Genomic DNA, 22,687 nt, shown 5'->3' on the forward strand with positions numbered 1-22,687 from the left:
CCGTGTTGTTGACATAACAGAATAATGACGCCACACTGTCACCACAATCAATGTCTTTAATTTTTTTTATATTGCTCATTTAACCACCACCTGACCATCAGTAGCAATTAACTACTAGTTTTACCGGTAATTCCCAGCAGTCACGTGACTTGTCCAAAGCTGACGGTTGGTATCCTCATATGCAGTTGACGCATTTGATGTGTCCTCTTTTTCTTCCTTTGTCATCCTTTTTGAAGCTGTTTGTCCTCCTTTTTAAACAATTGCATCTGGTCACCCTAGCCACAAGGCGATCCGGAGCACTGTCCTCTTGCGACCGTACATTCTCTTGACTCACTGCCAGCAATCGTGTACACTGGCAAAATTCCTGTCAAGTCTTTCTGCAGTATCGCAGAAGGAAGATCCAGCTTCTCGTATTTCTATTACGTGATCTCTTCCAAACTTGGTGAAGTGTTGATAATGGGGTCTTTATCACTTTAAAGGCATTCTTTACTATCAACAACCCGTCACATACAGTCTCAGCTAAACTAATGCTAATGACTATTACAGCATGTATTTAATGGAAATCAGATTTGCATCGTCATAGTGGTGCTATTAGCGCACCACTCTTATGCAACTGGCATGAAATTTGAATAGACGTAATCTTTCAGATGTAGAAACACATGTACCACCTTTTGTTTACATTGCACTGTCAGTATACCTCATAACATGACAAGAAATTTTCACAATTGATACATAAATGATGAAACAACACAGACTCTTGCATTAGCATTCACATACACATTCGCATCAAATTCCTTTACTGATTTCATTCTGATTCTGAATTGTTCATTGCTGAATTAATGCAAGTATAAGTTGAAAATATAATTTGAAAGCAAAGTGTTGTTCAAAGCCAATATTATTTATGCAATCCCAGTCACAACTTACTTTCAAAAATATTCTGAGGCAAGAGGCATATGTTAAAGACGAAGTTTGTGCGGGAGAGTTTTGAGTTGGGTTCACCGACATCTCTGAAAAAGCAATTCACAGTTTTCGACATTACATTGAAGAAATTTGATGATTTTCCTGATAGGTGGTATGCAAACCGAAAACACAGAGAACTTTGATATGGAGTGGACCTATCTTATGAAACACATTTTTAACATAAATTGTGAAATATTACAATGTTTTATCTCATTACCATTTTGTGTAAAAGAAAATTTTCTTGACAACAATTTATGAGTCAAAGATACAGCACAATTGCATTCCAGCTTCATGTAGAATTTCATTGTTATAGCTAAATAAAAGTAATCATAACCTCCTACCATGTACAGTATTTAAGCATGAATGGTAAAATTAATTTTTTTTAAATTTCAGTAGAGATTTTATACATGGAAGAGACCTGGAGACACCGGAAGGTTTCACACTGATTACGTTATCGTAATACGGAGATTTTTTAACCATATTTTGATCTGTAAGACATTTCCTGGGGCAAGTGTGGACTCTCACCACAATTTATTGGAGCTGTAGATTAAAACTGAAGAAAACAGGATTTTAAGGATATGGGACCAGGACAGGTTAAAAGAACCAGAAGTTGAGAATTTCAGACAAAGCATTAGCCAATGGTTGACTAGAACAGGCAAAAGGAATATAGCAGAAGACAAATGGGTAGCTTTAAGAGATGAAATGGTGAAGACAGCAGAGGATCAAATAGGTAAAAAGACAAGGCCTAGCAAAAATCTATGGGTAACAGATGAAAGAAGAAAATTTGAAAGTGCAGCAAATGTTAATGAAGGGATACAAACATTTAGGGAATGAGATTGACAGAAAGTGCAGAATTGCTAAGCAGGAATGGTTAGAGGACAAATGTAAGGATTTAGAAGCATATTTCACTAGGGGAAAGATAAATACTGCCCACAGGAGAAAAGACAAGCAACTGTATGAATATCAAGAGCTGAGATGACAAACCAGTCCTAAACAAAGAAGGTAAAGCTGAAAAATGAAAAGAGTATATAGAGGGTCTATACAAGGAAAATGAACTTGAAAGGAATATTTTGGAAATGGAAGTGGACGTAGATGAGAGTGACGTGGGAGATATGATACTGCAAGAAGCATTTGACAAAGCTCTGAAAATTTAAGTCGAAATAAGGCCCTGGGGGTAGACAATATTCTGTCAGAGCTCCTCATAGCCTTGGGAGAGCCAGCCATGACAAACCTCTTCCACCTAGTGTACAAGATGTACGAGAAAGGTGAAATACCCTCAGAGTTCAAGAAGATTGTAATAATTCCAATTGCAAAGAAAGCAGGTGCTGAGAAGTGTGAATATTATTGAACTATTAGTGTATTATGTCTTCGTTGAAAATTACAAAGACAAATTATTTACAGAATAATGGGATAACTGGTAGAAGTTCAAATCAAGGAAGACCAGTTTGAATTGCAAAGAAATATAACAACACGCATTGTAATACTGACCACATGACTTCTCTTAGAAGATAGTTTAAAGAAGAAAGGCAAACTTACATTTATAGCTTTTGTAGTAGTGGAGAAAGCTTATGACAGTGTTGAGCAGAATACAGTTGTTGAAAATTTGAAGGTAGTAGGAATAGAATACAGGGAGCAAAAGTTTATATGGAACTGGTGCAGAAACTAGATTATAGTTATTTGAGTCCAGGGGCATGAAAGGGAGGCAGTGGTTGAGAAGGGAGTGAGGCAGGGTTGTGCCTTACCACCGATGTTATTCAATCTGTATGTTGTGCAAGCAGTAAAGGCAACGAAAGAAATTTTTGGAAAAGGAATTTAAGTTCAAAGAGAAGAAATAAAAACTTTGATGTTTGCTGGTGACATTGTAATTAAGTTGGAGACAACAAAGGACTTGAAAGAGCAGTTGAATGGAATGGACAGTGTCTTGAAAAGAGGATATAAGATTAACATCAACTAAAGTAAAAAAAGGATAATGGAATATGGGCATCAAAATAACTGATGATGGTCGAAGCAGAGAGGATATAAAATGTAGACTCACAATGGTGAGAAAAGCATTTCTAAAGAAGAGGAATGTTTTAACATTGAATATAGATTTAAGTGTCAGGAAGTCGTTTCTGAAAGTATTTGTATGGAGTGTAGCCATGTATGGAAGTCAAACATGGATGATACACAGTTCAGACAAGAAGAGAATAGAGTTTTTTGAAATGTGGTATTACAGAAGAACGCTGAAGATTAGATGAGTAGATCATGTAACTAATGAATTCGTACTGAGCAGAATTAAGGAGAAAAGTTTGTCGCAAAACTTGACTCAAAGAAAGGATCGGTTGATAGGGCACATTCTGAGACATCAAGGGATCACCAATTTAGTATTGGACGGAAGCATGAGCAGTAGAAATTGTAGGAGGAGACCAAGAGATGAATCCAGTAAGCAGGTTCAAAAGAAAGTAGGTTGCAGTAGAGTTTGGAGATGAAAAGCCTTGCACTAGATAGTGCAGCATCAAACCACTCTCAGATTGAATGCAACAACAGCAATGTTTCATTTCTACAACATATTTCACTTTGTTTAAAACACCTTCAATTATCACTATAAATTCAGTTTAATGAGATCATAAACTCTTCTCATGTCTAAAAGAGAGTTTATCACTCACATACAATATTTCCATGTGTTCTTGAATAACAGACATTCAATTTTTGATACACGGCACCAACACACAGTATTTTCTCACTTGCATGTTTTTATATATCGGCATACACTTTGTATCCATTACGCAGAATACAATCATCTTTGTTTTTGTGGCTTTAGCAATGTCTGCTTTTTTGGTGTGTCCTCCTCCTCCTCCTCCTCCTCCTCTCCCTCCCTCCCTCCCTCCCTCCCTCCCTCTCTCTCTCTCTCTCTCTCTCATTCTACCTGTCTCTTATATGAATCTGGAATGGCTTCATGCGGCACACACAGACTGTGAATGCTATGTAGATGTATATTTAATTAATAGATGTCAGTTGACTGGCTGTATTTTGATTTTTATTTCAAGTACATATTTCAGAACTGAAGTGTGCACATGCCTTATTTCACCTGTAGTCCCCTTCTGGGAAGTTCGTCTACCTGGTGTGAGTCCCGTTATTGTTAGGGCTTCACAGAATCACAAGAGGCTTCCCGTCATGACCTGGTGAAGCATTCACACCCTCATCCAGAGGAGCTTATGTTAATTAATAAGTTAGTTCATTAGTTAGATGTTAAATAGTTCATTAATTATGGCATGGTAGGAGCTATAAAGGAGTGATAAGGTGTCAGGTTAACATTAATTCAGACCACCTGTAAAACAAATTTATTAACAAACAGTTCTTACTCAACAGTTATTAAAAATCATATTTTCCTACCACTTTTTTCCTCCTTTTAAGTGTAGCCATAATAAGGCTTATTCATAATTGATTATATTTACACTGATCAGTATCGAGGATAAAATACCAGTGATACAACAATGTCAAATTTGAGCCCAATGCAATTATTATGCGAATTAAAAGTTTGAACTAAAGCTGGACAAACTACTTGTGATAAACAAAATTTAAGGTCCCCAGTGCTATCTTAAAAATGTGTGCAAGAACCCTTAAAGAAATTTATAATAACAAACTGACAGCAATTGAAACCTAAACACAATATTCAGATAAATCCAGTTTAGCAAAAGCATTTGAAATGCACAACAACTAATTACAGCAGGATCCCCTTATCGTAAGTTTTGTACACACCAATTTTTCTCGCACCAAATTTAAAATTTGCTAATTTACTGCGCAGGAATACCGAACAATTTCAAAAGAAATTTAGGTGGAAAACTCCTTCAGATGTTTGCCAAATTAAGAGACATGAACTATTCAATTACAAAAAGTAATTACAAATCTGCAGCAATAGAATTCAACCACTTCCACCTCAGTGGGTTTACAGAGCCATAATCTTGCAGTCTTATTTTATTTCAGACATCAGTCTTCCACACACTTCCCAGCAGTACATTACACACATCATTCAATATCTGTGGTAACACCTGAAATGTAAATCAGTCGCCACCGGGCTCACACATGCGTACGAGAAATGGCCCCCACCAGGACAAACTCAGTGACAAGCTTTTAGCATGAACAGTTGAAACAAACAAATGACCAGCCACAAAGTAGTGGAACTAATGGCATCCCACAAGGGCAGGCTCAATTACAATTTTGCAAAACGAACAACTAACACACACAGATGGGCAAGTACTCAATAATAAAGTTGCTAAGCTCCACATGGAATTATCCAGTACTTGAGAGTAAATGCAACCGACGTACGGCGATAGTATAGTGACAGCTGTACAGGCCTCCAACCTCACTCCTTCGGGTGACTCCAGTATTGTGCAACCGAAGCACTCTTGTGTGTAAAATGGGAGCTGCTTTCCAAATTGGAGCCTTCCAAACAACAGCTCTCAGCGACAACTAGGCTGCAGTATCATTCCCGGTGCTGCCAAGTTTTCTGGCACATACAACGGGCCACTTCCAGCACAGGGATGTGCTCTCCACCTTTCTCGTGACACTGCTGACTTGAGACTCCTGTCACTGCCCGTCACGTGCCACCTCGTAGACCGCATTTATACCACGAGGCTCTCTGGCAGAGAGATTCTACACAGCCAGCTATACTACCGGAGAGGCACAAAGTAAAAAAATTAAAAATGTTATGGGAGGTTCCGACGTACAGCATAAATTAGTTACATGTTCCATAGATGAACTATTCCTGTATTGAAATGATATGGAATAAGTCAGTTTACAGATGTATACACTGAGCTGACAAAAGTCGTACAATAGTTATACGCACATGTACAAACAAACACAAACATACACGCAAAATTCCAGCTTTCGCAACAAACAGTTGCTTTGTCAGGAAAGAGGGAAGGAGAGGGAAAGACGAAAGGATGTGGGTTTTAAGGGAGAGGGTAAGGAGTCATTCCAATCCCGGGAGCGGAAAGACTTACCTTAGGGGGAAAAAAGGACAGGTATACACTCGCGCACACATACACATATCCATCCGCACATACACAGACACAAGCAGACATTTCTCATACACAGTGCGGATGGATATGTGTGTGTGTGTGCGAGTGTATACCTGTCCTTTTTTCCCCCTAAGGTAAGTCTTTCCACTCCCGGGATTGGAATGACTCCTTACCCTCTCCCTTAAAACCAACATCCTTTCGTCTTTCCCTCTCCTTCCCTCTTTCCTGACGAAGCAACCGTTGGTTGCTAAAGCTTGAATTTTGTGTGTATGTTTATGTTTGTTTGTGTGTCTATCGACCTGCCAGCGCTTTTGTTTGATAAGTCTCATCATCTTTCTCTTTAGATATATATATAATGGGCAGTGTATTGACGGAGCTGTCCTTTGTTCTCAGGTAATTCATGTGAAAAGGTTTTTGATGTACTTATGGCTGCACAATGGAAATTAACAGATTTTGAATGCAGAATGGAAGTTGGAGATAGACGCGTGGGACATTACGTTTCAGAAATCGTTAGGGAATTCAGTATTGCGAGATCCACAGTGTCAAGGATGTGCCGACAGACCAAGTTTGTGGCATTACCTCTCACCGTGGCTGCCGGCCTCCAGTTAACGACTGAGAGCAGCGCCATTTGCGTAGAGTTGTCAGTGCTAACAGACGAGCAACACTGCGTGCAACCACCTCAGAAATCAATGTGGGGCATACACTGGATGTATCCATTAGGACAGAGCAGTGAAATTTGTCATCAGTGGGCAACCGACGCGAGAGCCTTTGCTAATAGCGCGACATCACCTGATACGCCTCTCCTGTGCTCGTGCCCATATCGGTTGAGCCCTAGACAGTTGGAGAACCATAGCGTGGTCAGGTGAGGCCAGATTTTGGTCGGTAAGAACTGACGGTAGGTTTCGAACGAGGCACTGACCCACGAAGCCGTGGACCCGAGTTGTCGACGAGGCACTGTGCGAGCTGGTAGCAGCTTCATAATTGTGTGTGCTGTGTTTGTTTACGTGCAATGGCCTGTGTCCTCTGGTCCAACTGAACCAATTGTTAACTGGAAATGGTTACGTTCTCCTACTAGGAGACCATTTGGAGCCATTCGTGGACTTCAAGTTCCGAAACGGGAGTGGAATTTTTATGGCTGACAATGCACCGTGTCACAGGGCCACAAGTGTTCGCAATTGGTTTGAAGAACATTGCCGACAATTTGAACAAACAGTTCGGCAATCCAGATTACCTGACACAAATCGCATTAAACGTTTACGGGATGTACTCGACAGGTCAGTTTGTACTCAAAATCCTGCACCAGCAATGCTTTTGCATTTATGGATGGCTGTAGAGGCAGTGTGGCTCAATATTTCTGTAGGTGACTTCTGGTGACTTTTTGAGTCCGTGCCACGTCGAGTTGGTGCACTACGTCGGGCAAAATTGGCAGGTGGCCCGTGACTTTTGTCACCTCAGTGTACACGATTAGTGTTAACATTAATGAACACAATATTATGAGAAGGATCGATTGATACTCAATGTACAGAGCAGATGTTGAGTTGCAGGCAGCCTCAACAAAAAGATTGGTACACATTTGAGCTTTTGGCCAGAAGGCCTTCTTCTAAAGTAGCAAAGAACACACGTTCACACAAGAACAACTTGCACACACGTGACCACTGAGCCCAGACTTTGAGCAGTAGGTGAGGTTGCTTACAGTTTGATTTCAGTGGTCATGTTTGTGTGACTTGTGCTCCCTTGAATGTCTGTGTGTTTTCTGTTTTAGAAGACGGTCTTTTGACCAAAAGCCCAAATGTATAGCAGTTTTTTTGTTGTGCCTGTGTGCAACTCACCATCCCCTCTATACAGTGAGTAGCAATCAATCCTTCTCATAATATTTTCATTATTCCAGCTTGAATTTTACATTGTTTGAATCATTAATGGAAACATTTTTTTCGAGTCCTGCTTATGAAACTGGACTTAAAAAGTAGTGTTTTTAGAGAATACCAGTTCTTACATAGAAATTTGCCCATAGAATAGAATGAGTTGTCCAGGAGAACTGGTATTAGATTAGATTTAAAACTTGCTTGCGACCTGTCAGGCATTTTGTTATTCGCCAAATGATCAGAAATTTTTGCTGCTGAATGTTGAGCTCCTTTCTGACCCACTGACAGCTTTAATGGTGGGTTGTAGGGATAATTTCCTGCTCTAGTGTAATATGTATGGACATCACTGTTCATCTTCAATTGTATTTGATTATTTATGACAAATTTCATTGACAGATAGGTGAAGAGTTACCTTCATGATGACGTGGGCGAACACCACATATTATTCTTACCGCTTTCTTTTGTGCGATCAATACTTTCTAAGTGAGTTACCCCAGGAACCTTTTCCGTAAGACATTACTAAGTGCAAAAAATGTGGAATATGTCAGGAGGTTCATTCATATATTTCCAAGACAAGAGACTATGCAAAGTACAAAAGTAGCTGAAGTTAATTATGCAAAGAATTGGTCTCTTGATTGTGTTCATCAAATGGAATGTCAGCGTCTGTGAAGTTTATTTATTTCATTAACAGTACAGAGCAATCCACTGCCTTGAAATGTAAGGTGGGTCGGATGCTTCTGAATCTAACAGCAAAGACCTAGCATTGTTACAGTCTTATTGGTATACAGTTGTTAATGCTTTTTTTTAATAATATAAAGAACATAATATATAAAGATTTCTCTGAGGTTACAGCGAATTGAATGCTTAACAACTGTTAAAATGGTTCCATATAATTTATTACTACCTAGTTGTTGAGAATATAATTTATATAATGCAAATGTCAAAGAAAAATAAATTAAAAAAAAAGAAAAGTAACACAATGAGAGTGGTGAAAATGATTTGCAGTGTGTAGAGGGAAGTGACATGTTGTATTTGGATGTGTAATACAGTCTAAGTAGCATGTTGGTTAATAATGTACTATTTCTACCTATTTCAGATGAGGTCGTCTCGGTACAACCTCGAGCTGTTCTCATCTGAAATAGTTTGTGCTAATGTATGTTACACAGATTATACAGATTAAATGCTGATTGAGCACTTCATACATGGAATACATGAATTTTAGCTTTACATGAGAAATACACTTATGTCTGTAACTTGCTAGTAGAAATAGAATATAGTTCGTTGCTACTTGAATGCATTATTCCTTAAGGGGAGCCGGAAGTGCCTATGCTGCCCATGTTAAAATCACTAAGTTTGAGGAACATTTATGAATAAACTACCAAGTAGAAAAATTTGAATTTTTTTTTTTTTTACATATAGAGTGGTTTAGTATTGCAGTTATGACACAGGGATTTTGGAGTGTCTTTTCTAGTTTCTTTCCAATTATTTTTTTTTATTAATGACACATTTTTTTTACAAATAATTGCTTTATAATTAAACTGAAATGAAACTACTGAACATATTGCCAAATGGCTGTGTTACAATGTAAGTCTGACCACTAGGAGTGCTGTATAAAAATTTCATCTCTCTACCTTGAGTGGATTTTGAGAAAATGTTCCTTATGTTCGAAAAATTCTAATTTACGGGAAATGGCTATCAAAGTTTCTCAATACATTCCTGCACTATAGGATGGATTATTCTTCTTCATCCTCCAAAAGCTTCCTCTTCAGTCTTCTTTTCTGGCCTGTTTTACCATCATACTTCATATGCCTTTCTCTTCTTTCTGCTCCTCTTATCCTTTCACTGTGAATATTTCTTAGTGCTCGTACAGTGTTCACCGCAGCTGTAAATCCTAATGCCTTCAGAACTTCACACTTCACACTGTTCCCTTGGTTGTAGGTTGCTATTGCATCATAAATGCCAAAGTGCAGTGTTTTTATGCTTACAAACACCCTTTTAGGAATCACTTTCCAAATCAAATTGTTTACGCTCTCATTAGGATTCTGCATCTTTCCGTGTAGACATTTGTGTAACAATTCTGGCTGTGCTAGGTCATGAAAAATTGGTTTTATTGCATATATTTCTTAGTGCTTGTACAGTGTCACTAACATATTCACGAAACCTGTCACTTCCACCAGTCAGCTTCTTGCTAGAAGATGTCACAGGGCTATGGCCGGCCATGTGTTGCTTAGCAGAAGAATGCACTGTTTCAGTAATTGTAGTATCGCAACTTGGTATTAGTGTTAATTTTCTTTTCGCTACATTCTTCCTCTTCTTATATACACGGTTACTAAAACGTGGCATCGTAACCAGAACAACGCTTTACACAAGAAGTATAATACTACCAACAACAGGCGCAACACTGAACTAATTCGAAACAGTAAACAGCAAAGAGACGATGTTCCGCGCTCTTAGCGCTTCATTTGTCACAGAAAACAATGTAGCCCACCCTTGCACACTCGCTGTTTGCGTAACATAAGGCGCTGTATGCATAACAGGCCGAGAAAATCCCAAACAATTTGCCAGGAAGTCATGAGAGGGTGTCAGATGCATTCAGCGGCCGCCCATTTCCTCTGCAGGCGTGGGGGAAAATGGTAATAACTCCACTTCTAGGGCGAGTAGAACAATAATTCAAAGTTTACATTAAAGAGGAATGTTCCAATTAATTTTGCTCGCATCTCGTGGTCGTGCGGTAGCGTTCTCGCTTCCCACGCCCGGGTTCCCGGGTTCGATTCCCGGCGGGGTCAGGGATTTTCTCTGCCTCGTGATGGCTGGGTGTTGTGTGCTGTCCTTAGGTTAGTTAGGTTTAAGTAGTTCTAAGTTCTAGGGGACTGATGACCATAGCTGTTAAGTCCCATAATGCTCAGAGCCCTTTGAACCATTTGAACCAATTAATTTTCGGTAGCAAAAAAAAAATCGTAATTTTTTGGATTTGACCACCTCCGGCTCCCCTTAAATAACTTAATACATTTCTCATATATAAAATTCATTGATTGTAGCGTTGGATAGAGAAGAGAATATACTTCTGTCTGCACACAGTAAGATGAGCAATACATTACTACTTGTGTGCAGTGTACTTTAAACGCTGTGCACGATGTCATTGGGGAGGAGGAGCCTCGGAATAAAAGTTCTTCGATCCTTCTCCTCCCAAGCGACATTACCTCATTACTACGGTCTTAGTATGTGGTGCCGGTGTTTATTTGTTTCATGATTTTTGTATTGTTTGTGACAGTGTTGTGGCACGCAGTGTGATAGACTGTTGGTTTTGGTCCCTTACATGTCGATCCCTTCTGAGTCATGTTCACTTAGTGTTCCTTCCTCGGTTTCGGAATCTGTGGTCGTGTATGTGTCGTCCCATGTGGTTTGTTGTGTTGTTCGTGCTTGTCTACACCTCCTTCCATATGGGTTTTCGCGCTTGTATTCTTTGTGCAGAGCATTCGATACAATATCAGCTACGCTATTTATTGTGTTCCATTCATTGGGATTACATATTATTCTGGCCATGTCGTTGTCGTTCTGTATAGGTCCCACTTGTGCTAGTGTGTTTCACAGCAGTGTGACATGTTCTGGTGTCCAAGTTTCTCTGCATACGCATACTTCATCGTTAGTTAGTCCCATACGGTGTAAATGTACCAGATACGGCCCGTGGCCTGTCAGGAAATGGACCATCCCCGGCTTGGGTCGACATGTTTCAGTTGTAGTGTTTCATGTACATCAAGAGAGAGAGAGTGTACTCGGTGACCCTTGTTGGATGCATCCCACCCTCTCTGCCATGTTTGAATCCATCATTGTTTCATTTGTCTTTTGTTCATAATGTCAGTTCCCGTAATTTGGCTGATTTTATCGACCCTGTCCCTCTTACGCCAACAAAGTGCAGGTGTGTGGCGTATTGTTATGTCTACAGGGCAGGTCCCCATCACATCGCAAAGTGCCCCTAGTGACGTAGTGTTGGAGGCTCCGTTCTTTCTCAGGAGTACACTACGTTGACCTCGTCTTGCAGTTGTCTTGTTAGTTTGTATGTTCAGTCTGTGAGCCCAAGCACTTGTGACGAAGCGTGCGTCGGATTTAAATATTGGAATGTGGTAGGTCCTTATCGTGGAGTGTAAATGTGTGGTGTGCGATAGTGAACCATCAGCTCGTAGGCCCGTGTTTCATAAACAAATCAGTGAATGTACACAGGTATCGCTGCCTCCTAACAGACTATCTTCGACGGATGCTAGGAAACGTTCCTCTGCAGGCTAGGAAGAACGTGTGGTACCAACATGATGGCTGTCCAGCCCATAGTGTACGAAGTATTGTAGCAGGGCTTCACAACATACGTGCTCGCGGAGCAAGGTGTGAGCAGCAAGGCGCGAGCACGGAGCAGCGCGAGCATAGTTACGTGGGGCACACAACAGCTGCCGCCAGTCAATGTAAATCCGCGGCCACCTGCAGGGATATCACTCACGAATTATTACTGAAACACATAAAGGAGATTGTACACGTGCCACATTATTTTATTAGCTTAGTGTATGCCTCTACATTCGTATTAATGTGTGAACTGTTACACAATAAAAGGTGTCACTGAAGTGTGGGATTCTCGGTTATCTTGTACTTTTTGCCCTTTACAATTGCGTCTGTGTTCGGAGTAATCGTTCTTGTGCATTTTAGGCGCAGTGTGCAGTTTAAATTTCGATCAGACAATGCGTTTCTCAGGCGCATCTTGTTACATTTCATTGCAGAGAACAGTTGTTCACAAACATACGTGGAACTGAACATTGATATTATTCTAGCCGCCAATTTGTGCAAACGAGGAAATCTATCCTGAGGGAAGTGTCTGTAGAATTCCAAAATGTTTTTCTTATTCTGAAAGTTGTCTCTGTATTTTCTGTCACACTGCACGTCAATAATTTCTTGCTGCAGCTCAGGACGAATCTCTTAAATAATCGCTGAATATGGAGAGAACAGATCAAAATCACTGTCTAGTGTTGTCAGATCTTGAAAGTGCTGATCAACTAAACTATGTGAATAATGTTCACGGTCTTTGTGAACATCTTGCATGGATGATAATTTAGGAAAATGAGCTAGGTTTCCTGTTTCCAGCTGAGTCACCCAAAGTGTCAATTTCATTTTAAAAGCTCGTATTCGATCTACGAAATGAGTAATTAGCAGATCTTTACCTTGTGGTAAAATGTTCAAAGCATTCAGATGGCTAGTTAAATCTACTATGAACGCAAGATCACATCAAACGTGCGCGCGCATTTCCCCTCCCTCCCTACTCCGCGACCTTGCTCCTGCTCGCGAGCACGTGCCTGAGCAGACGCGAGTACTTGCGCTCAAAACTGGCCAGTTGTTAAGCCCTGTACTATAGCATGTCTTCACGAACTGTTTCTGATTCGTTGGATTGGATGCAGAGGACCTGTATGTTGGCTGGACTGTTTCCCATATTTCACACCTGTGGACATTTTCTGTGGGGAAGCTGAAAGATGCTGTCTACAAGGACGTACCAACTACACCTGATAATATCCAATGATGTATTACTGCAGCCTGCTCGAACATCTCCGCAGAAATGGTAGCACCTGTGCTGCAGTCGTTCCGTACAAGACTGGAGGCATTTATTGCCACTGCCAGTGGTCATTTTGAACACCGTCTGCATCGGTCAGTTGCCTCGTTGCCGGTTACGATCCACATAACTAGCGGGTACACTTGTGCTGTTCTTTAGTTTGTCTTAACACAGGTATTATACAAGTGTCAGTGTGGGAACTTTTCAAAATATGATACCTCATAAGCAGCTCGCTCTAGAATCCTGCAACAAACACCGTTGACACTCTATTTTACGCTATTTTTAGTCTGTTAATGTCGATAGGTAGTGCTGCATTTAAAAAAGTGTATGTTTGCACAAAAAATACACTTTGAAAGTACTAGTACAATCTGTGTATCGGCTTACGAGCCCCTGACTACCGACATATTCTGCGATAACTGCACATCAGTACCACGATATTTGCAGTGAAAATTCTAAGTGATTCATCCTGTATAAGGCACTACCCAGCAGAAGACAAACTGGGAATCAGGACTCTCCAAAGATGGCAGAAAGCCAGCTTGCCAATTATCACACAGTTTGGATGAAGCCACTTTGACGAAAACCTGAGAGCATTTCAGAATCGCGTTATCTGTGTATCACTCCATTTTAACTTAGTATCTGACTGAGCCCTAAGTATTCACACAAAGTGTGTTTTATGAAATTACAATGAAATGAATACCCTTAGCTGCATACAGGTATTGATATAAGTCGACGGGGACAGTTGAAAATGTGTGCACCCACCGGGACTCGAACCTGGAATCTCCTGCTTACACGGCAGACGCTCTATCCCTTTGAGCCACTGAGAACACAGAGGATGGTGCGACTGCAGGGACTATCTCTGGCATGCCTCCCGTGGGGCCCACATTCTCAACTTATTGTCCCGCACTATATTCATAGTGCCCCTGCCCATCATACTCATTACTCCTTGCTTTTCCGTCGATTCCCGTAAGAGTTTGGGCACCGTTTGTGTATCCACACAGAAGAAGATGGTCAAATGGCCGGTGAGCCATATATGGCTCACCGGCCATTTGACCATCTTCTTCTGTGCGTATATATAAAGATTTTGAGACTTACCAAACAAAAGCGCTGGCAGGTCGATAGACACACAAACAAACACAAACATACACACAAAATTCAAGCTTTCGCAACAAACAGTTGCTTCATCAGGAAAGAGGGAAGGAGAGGGAAAGACGAAAGGATGTGGGTTTTAAGGGAGAGGGTAAGAAGTCATTCCAATCCCGGGAGCGGAAAGACCTACCTCAGGGGGGAAAAAAGGACAGGTATACACGCGCGCACACACACACACACACACACACATCCGCACATACACAGACACAAGCAGACATTTGTAAAGGCAAAGAAACTCTTTGCCTTTACTTCTTACCCTCTCCCTTAAAACCCACATCCTTTCGTCTTTCCCTCTCCTTCCCTCTTTCCTGATGAAGCAACTGTTTCTTGCGAAAGCTTGAATTTTGTGTTGTTTGTGTTTGTTTGTGTGTCTATTGACCTGCCAGCGCTTTTCTTTGGTAAGTCTCAAAATCTTTGTTTTTAGATATATTTTTCCCACGTGGAATGTTTCCCTCTAAAATATATATATATATATGTCCGAAAGAACAGATACCATCTTCATATATATAAAGTGTGTTTTGTTCAGTGCGCAACTATTAACGTCTAGTCACGTTCACAGGGCGGCGGTTCCGGACTGCTGCGGCGTGAGCGGGTGCTGGAGGAAGTGGTGCGCAGCACGACCGGCGTACTGCGCCAGACGCCACTGACGGCCAAGCTGCGCACCGGCGTCTACAGTGGCAAGAACGTCGCCCACGAGCTGGTGCCCAAGTTTGCCGACTGGGGAGTCTCCCACATCACGGTGAGTGTACGGCCACGTCTGGAGCGGCGAGGATTCCTTTTTTGTGCCCGTGTTTTACTTTCTCGTCCCTCAATCTCGTGAGATTCTTCGTCTCGTAGAAGGCATTTTATATATGCTGTCCAGTCACCTCGATGTGACACCTGTCAAAAGCCCGAATGACCGATGTTTGTAGTGCAGAGCACTGCATGGTGTGCAGGAAGAGAGTCGGGAAGGTACTGACAGGGGCGTGGTGACAGGCCAACTCTAGTACTGTCACCAACAACGGTAGATTTCTCGGTCGAGGATTCGTGGTGCGAACAGTCCGACTGGGGAGGTCCCACAGTTTCTCTGTTAGTTTTAAGTCTGGGGAGTTTGCTAGCCGGTGTGGTGTGGTAAGCTCATCCTGCTGTTCTTCAAACAATGCAAGTAGACTGCGAGTTGTGTGTCAGGTCGCATTGTCTTGCTAGTACACTCATGCTCATAAATTAAGGATAATGGTGACACATGGTGAAACAATGCTCTGCTGGGCGGTTTTCGGATTTAAATCACCTCAGGGTCTGACCGTGCGGTGCATTTGACCTGCAGTCGTCGCACGGTGGCGCTGGCAGTAGTCCACATACGCAGAGGTGTGTTGGTGCATGTCAGAGTACGGTGCAGCGAGTAAGTGTGCAGACGTTTTCAGGCGTGCTAATGGTGACTGTGTGTTGAAAATGGCTCAAAGAACACATATTGATGACGTTATGAGGGGTAGAATACTAGGGCGACTGGAGGCTGGTCAGACACGGCAGGTCGTAGCACGGGCCCTCTGTGTGCCACAAAGTTTGATCTCAAGATTGTGGCAACGATTCCGGCAAACAAAAAACGTGTCCAGGCGCTACAGTAGGGGACGCCCACAGTGTCCGACAGAAGACTGATATCACACCATTAGTGCCTGCAGACGGCCATGGAGTACTGCTCGGGACCTTACTGCAGCCACTGGAACAGTTGTCTCCAGACACACGGTCTACAGACGACTGAACAGACACGGTTTATTCGCCTGGAGACCTGCAAGGTGCATTCCACTGACCCCTGGTCACAGGAGAGCCCATAGTGCCTTGTGTTGAGAACACACTACATGGTCATTGGAACAATGGTCCCAGGTTATGTTCACTGGCGAGTCCAGGTATAGTCTGAACAGTGATTCTCGCCGGGTTTTCATCTGGCATGAACGAGGAACCAGATACCGACCCCTTAATGTCCTTGAAAGGGACCAGTATGGAGGTCGTGGTTTGATGGTGTGGGGTGGGATTATGATTGGTGGACGTACACCCCTGCATGTCTTTGACAGGAGAACTGTAACAGGTCAGTTGTATCAGGACGTCATTTTGCACCAGTATGTCTGCCTTTTCAAGGGTGCAGTGGTCCCCACCTTCCTCCTGATGGATGATAACACACGGCCCCACCGAGCTGCCATCGTGGAGGAGTACCTTGAGACAGAAGATATCAGGCGAATGGAGTGGCCTGCCTGTTCTCCAGACCTAAACCCTATCGAGCACATTTGGGATGCTCTCGGTCGACGTATCGCTTCACATCTTCAAACCCCTACGACACTTCAGGCACTGGTGCAAGAATGGGAGGCTACACCCCAGCAGCTGCTCGACCACTTGATCCAGAGTATACCAACCCATTCTGCGGTCTGTGTATGTGTGCACGGTGATCATACCCCATACTGTTGTCGGGGTTCATGGGCAGGAAACAGTGGCGTTTTGTAGCACACGTGTTTCGGGACGGTTTTGTCAACTTACCAGCAATACCGTGGACTTACAGATCTGTGTTATGTGTGTTCCCTACGTGCCTATGCTATTAGCGCCAGTTTTGTGTAGTGCCACATTGTGTGGCACCACGTTCTGCAATCATCCTTAATTTATGAGCGTGAGTGTAGATACCGTCATGCCGAGGAAAAACAAACTGCTCGTAGGGTTGGACCCGGTCCTCAAGGTCGGACGTATACCTGTGTCGAACCACTGTGCCTTCCGGAATGATGAGATCGACCGGGTAATGCTACGAAAACATTCCTCAGAACGTAATGCCCCTTCCCTCGTTAGCTTTCAGACATTTTATGCCGTACACGCCCACGGCCATCTGTCTGTCAGAGCGTAAAACGTAATTTGTCTGAAAAAGCCACCTCATGCCACACAGTGGGTGGCCAGTTGGGGTATTTACAAGCAAATTCCAGCCTTCATCAGCGATGGACTCCAGTCAGTACTGTTACAGAATCAGGTGCCTACTGTGGAGGCCCATACGTACATTCACTGGACGGTCATTGAGAAACCACTGCCAGTAGCCGGTGGGCTCGTCTCAGCTGTCAGTTCCTCGACAGTTGCACGTCTATTCGCCCTATACATCCCCGCAGCCACCGTTAGCTTTTGTCATCTGTGGTCTGTTGTGCACCACAGGTGGCTTGTCACCAGTTTTGGGTAGCACCACTTTGTAAATCCCAGTATACAAGGGGTCACTCCAAAAGAAATGCATACTATTTTTTTAAATTCATCTTTTAAAGTTTTACAGTGTGTAGATACATCCTTTAGGAAAAATATTTTCATTTCTCCACATAATTTCCATCCCTCTCAACTGCCTTACACCATCTGGGAACCAGCGCCTGTATACCCGCACGGTAAAATTCTGGACCGACCTGTTGGAGGCACTGTTTGGCAGCGTGCACAAGGGAGTCATCATCTTCGAATCTTGTTCCAGGAAGAGAGTCTTTCAGTTTCCCAAAGAGATGATAGTCACACGGAGCCAGATCAGGACTGTAAGGCGGATGTTTCAGTGTTGTCCATCCGAGTTTTGTGATTGCTTCCACGGTTTTTTGACTGACGTGTGGCCGTGATTTGTCGTGCAACAGCAAAACATCCTGCTTTTGCCGATGTGATTGAACAAGACTCAGTCGAGCTTGAAAGCTTGAAGTTTCTTCAGTGTCGTCACATATGGATCAGAATTTATGGTGGTTCCACTTGGCACGATGTCCACAAGCAAGAGTCCTTTGGAATCGAAAAACACTGTAGCCATAACTTGTCCAGCAGAAGGTGTGATTTTGAATTTTTTTTTCTTGGGTGAACTTGCATGATGCCGCTCCACTGATTGCCTCTTTATCTGTGGTGAAAAATGATGGAGCCACGTTTCATCACCTGTCACAATTCTTCGAAGAAATTCATCTCCACCATTCTCATACTCTTTCAAAAGTTCGGTGCATACCATTTTTCTTTTTTCTTTGTGAGCCACTGTCAACATCCTGGGAACCCACCTGGCGCAAACCCTTTTTGAACACCAACACTTCCAGTATTCTGTAAACACTTCCAGTATTCTGTAAACACTTCCAGTATTCTGTAAACACTTCCAGTATTCTGTAAACACTTCCAGTATTCTGTAAACACTTCCAGTATTCTGTAAACACTTCCAGTATTCTGTAAACACTTCCAGTATTCTGTAAACACTTCTAGTATTCTGTAAACACTTCCAGTATTCTGTAAACACTTCCAGTATTCTGCAAACACTTCCAGTATTCTGCAAACACTTTAAGTACTCTGCTAACACTTCCTTCCACTATCTCAACATAGTGGGACAATTCGTTCACTGTGATGCGTCTGTCAGCAGTCACCAATTCGTTGACTCTCTACACACTGGAGTGTGTGCAGTACGAGGCCTGCCGCTGTGAGGACAATCCTCAGTGTTGCTGTGCCCACTTTCGTCACGTAACCTGTTTGCCCACCGACTAACTGTACTGCAGCATCTCCGTACACCTTTTTCAACCCCTTGTGGATGTTTCCCACTGTCTCTTTTTCACAGCACAGGAATTCGATGACAGCACGTTGCTTCTGACGAACGTCAAGTGTAGCAGCCATCTCGAAGACGTGCTGTGACGGCACCACTCACGGGAAGAGGTTGAACTAAGTTTGAAAACGAGCAAGAAGAATGTATCTACACACTGTAAAACTTTCACACATGCAAAATGAAAACTGTATTTTTACAAAAATAGTGTGCATTTCTTTTAGAGTGCCCCTCGTAGTTTAACAACAGTGGCATGTGAACAGTTTACAGACTTAGCCATTTGGAAATGCTTCCACCCTTGACCTGACAGCCAATGGTCGTGCCCTTTAGGTCATCAGGTAAATCACCCTATTCCAGCATTATGATAACGACTACACTGTTCCCTGCCTCCCTCCCCCTCCACCTGCCCTCCATACTTTACGAGGGCTATCCACAAAGTACATTACGTTTTCATTTCTGTCCGTTAGGGGTGGGGCTAGCGCGGCCATCTCGGTATGGCATTCCGCCACTCAGTCGGCATCCTGCCGTGCTAGTGAGAGGTTCGTGCTGTACTCCGTCGAGTTACTGTGACAGTTTGAAATGTCAGCGTTAATTGAAAATGCCGCAAAGTGTGAATTGCGTGCTGTAATAAGGTTTCGGACTGCAAAAAACTGTACACTGATAGAAATCTATCGGCAGCTTTGTGAAGTGTATGGGGATGACATAATCACAGAAGGTGGAGTGCGTCAGTGGGTCATAAAATTTAAAAATGGCCGAAATGACGTTCACGACGAAGAGCGAAGTGGAAGACCCGGCATAGTGACTGCCGAACTTGTCGAAAAAGTCGATGTCGCGGTCCGTGAAAATCGTAATTTCACAATAACGGAACTCTCTATGAGTTTTCCACAAATTTCACGAAGTTTGTTGCACGAAAGCATTACCGAAAAGCTCGGTTACCACAAGTTTTGTGCAAGATGGATACCAAAAATCTTGACAGAGATTCGCAAAAATCAGCGAACGGCTGCAGCGTTAACGTTTTCGGACGCTTACGAGAAAGATGGCTACTCGTTACTCGATCGCATCATTACTGGTGACGAAACGTGCGTTAAGCGTGTGAAGTGCAAGACAAAATTGCAGTCAGTGCTGTGGGGGCACTCAAATCCCCCCCAAAAACCCAAGAAACGCGTGCAGACAATGTTGGCAAGGAAGGTTACGGCGACTGTCTTTTGGGACAGAAAAGGTGTGATTTTTGTGGATTTCCTGAAAAGAGGCACTACAGTAAACTCTCAAAGGTATTGCCAAACTCTGCACAACCTCAGAAGAGCAATACAAAACGAGCGCAGGGGAAAGTTGCGCTCAAATTCTTGCCGATTCACGACAACGCCCGGGCCCACACGGCAAATGCCACTCGTGAAGTTTTCGAATCTTTTAAGTGCGAGTCGTTTCCTCATCCGCCGTACAGTCCCGACCTGGCACCGAGTGACTTCCACTTATTCCCAGCAATGAAGAAGTGGTTGGCTGTGCGGCATTTTGACGACGACGCACAGCTTCGAGAAGAGGTAACCACGTGGTTGAAAGCGCAGGCGGCCGAATTTTACGACGAAGGAATTTCCGAGCTCGTCCATCGCTACGATAAGTGCCTTAATTTAAATGGCAACTATGTAGAAAAGTAGTATTGAAGTGTTGCTTTCATCTGTATATAATAAAAAATTTTTCCAATACTTTATTTATTTTTAATTCCAAAACGTAATGTACTTTGTGGATAGCTCTCGTATATACCTTCCACTACTAGTGCTGCCACCTGTCGTCCGTGAGTGATTATTGCATGTTGACATCAAACATAGACAGTGGTGACGTAATTCTGATTGGACTGTGTAGTTGTGTACTGTCAGATAATATATGTACGGTATATGGACAAGATTCGTTACTCGGTTGAAGAGTTTCTGCCTAACACTACACAGTGTATCCTCTCCTCCCGTCGTCTCCTTTGTCGTCGTCATCGGTAGTGCTTGTGGTTTGTTTAGTTATCTCTTCTTTCTTCTTTACACGCTCGGGAAGTCCTCAGCGTCGTATGTTCGAGGAAGTGGGGAAGGGGAACATCTTATTATCTTATTGAAACCGTGATATACAACAAAATATTAAGAACTTCCAATTTGTAGCCTTCGTACGAGTACGGCAGGAAACAAAAAAAAAAAAAAGTGTCACTGTTTTGACAAAAATGATAACGTCGATGTGAAATTTTAGTTTCTACAGTTGGCCGTCTACTGAAATGATACGCAACATGTGAATTGTCTTTTCGTGTAACTGTAGTTTATTGAAGTCCCGATTTGGCTTAAAAACATTCATTCTGAACTCAGTCATAATTAATGCCAATTTTTATAGTGTTTGCCTGTGTTTGTATGGGATTTTCAACTTATAACTCCGTTCCAGCTACATGTAACCCGAGACTGTTGATATGTTGCTATGCAACCATACAATCAAATCTAATCCCGAAATTTGTCTTTTCTCTCACGAATTGATTATCTTCTGTAGTAGTTAATTAAAAGTCAGTTCAGAATCATATGCTTTCTCAAAACAACTTCTGATCTAATTATTATCGGTAATAGTTCTTTGTTGTAAGCGAAGTCTACACTGATGCTGTAGCGCGTTCCCTTGTAACATATATCACGCCTCGCTGATAAAGTCTGCAAGGTGTCACCTTTATTTGGACAGCTAGTGTATTCTTTTTTGTTTCCCTCTCTCTCTTCCTTTTACCACTCAAAGGACTCAGTAATTAATTAGAATTGCCCTCTACACGATCAGTTAGAACCAAAACACGAAATTGACTTATTGCGCACCAGAGTAACTTGATAGGGTGCAAACATCTCTGTCTTTATCAAAGAAAAAATATACTTCTTCATTGTCAAGTCTATGTCAAATCACTATTATATCACTGTGAATAAGATGTAATAGTCATACAATTTTTACTCATATCATAAACAATTATTTCAATAGCTTTTCAAATAAATAATCTAATTAAAAACCACAAATATTACTGTTGGAGTACATACAGTACATTTCGATATATTAAAAAAAAAAAATTTGATTCAGCGTGACGTCACGCATTGACACTTGCTGTTACTCTACCAACCCAACGTGACACTACACATTTCTCGGAATCAAAACTTCGCTGTTAAGTTACTTTCGGAGCATTTCTTACTTTTACCACGATTGACACGCTGTGTAAGGTTACAACAGCATGCCCTTCTTCCTTTTTCATCTTCTTCCTTGCTGTTTTCCCATTGCTCTGTGGTGTCGGCATCGTGGATTGTGGCTATGTTAGTGATAGCAAGTGGCCGGATTCTCTTCCCAATGCCAGCAGTCTCCCTCAGACTGAATCTGTGGACCACACCTGTCTGCATCTGGTATAAACCACATATTCAAGCGTGATAACATTTTTCTGAATGTTCATATAGCTTGTACCTGAGCCAGGATATTTGTACTGTCCCAGTATTTACCTAGTCGGATGTGGGAAACCACTTAGAAACCACGTCCGTGTCGGCCGGCTCACCACACCTCGTCATTAATTCGTGAGACGTATTTAATCCAGTGTAGGCTGGCTCACTTCCACAGATCCCAGAAGTGGCACATTAAA

General features: G+C 42.3%; 1 protein-coding gene across 1 annotated transcript in view; it reads left to right on the top strand.

Annotated features, from left to right (window-relative positions):
• Positions 1-22,687, top strand: part of LOC126108921 (tRNA-dihydrouridine(47) synthase [NAD(P)(+)]-like) — a 196,752-nt gene that overhangs the window by 129,077 nt on the left and 44,988 nt on the right. The window contains exon 8 of the mRNA XM_049914289.1: positions 15,109-15,288. Within this exon, the coding sequence (XP_049770246.1) occupies positions 15,109-15,288 (180 nt within the window). The remainder of the gene's footprint in view (positions 1-15,108; positions 15,289-22,687) is intronic.

This window comes from Schistocerca cancellata, chromosome 11 (genome assembly GCF_023864275.1).
Source record: "Schistocerca cancellata isolate TAMUIC-IGC-003103 chromosome 11, iqSchCanc2.1, whole genome shotgun sequence".
In the NCBI taxonomy this organism is placed as follows: domain Eukaryota; kingdom Metazoa; phylum Arthropoda; class Insecta; order Orthoptera; family Acrididae; genus Schistocerca; species Schistocerca cancellata.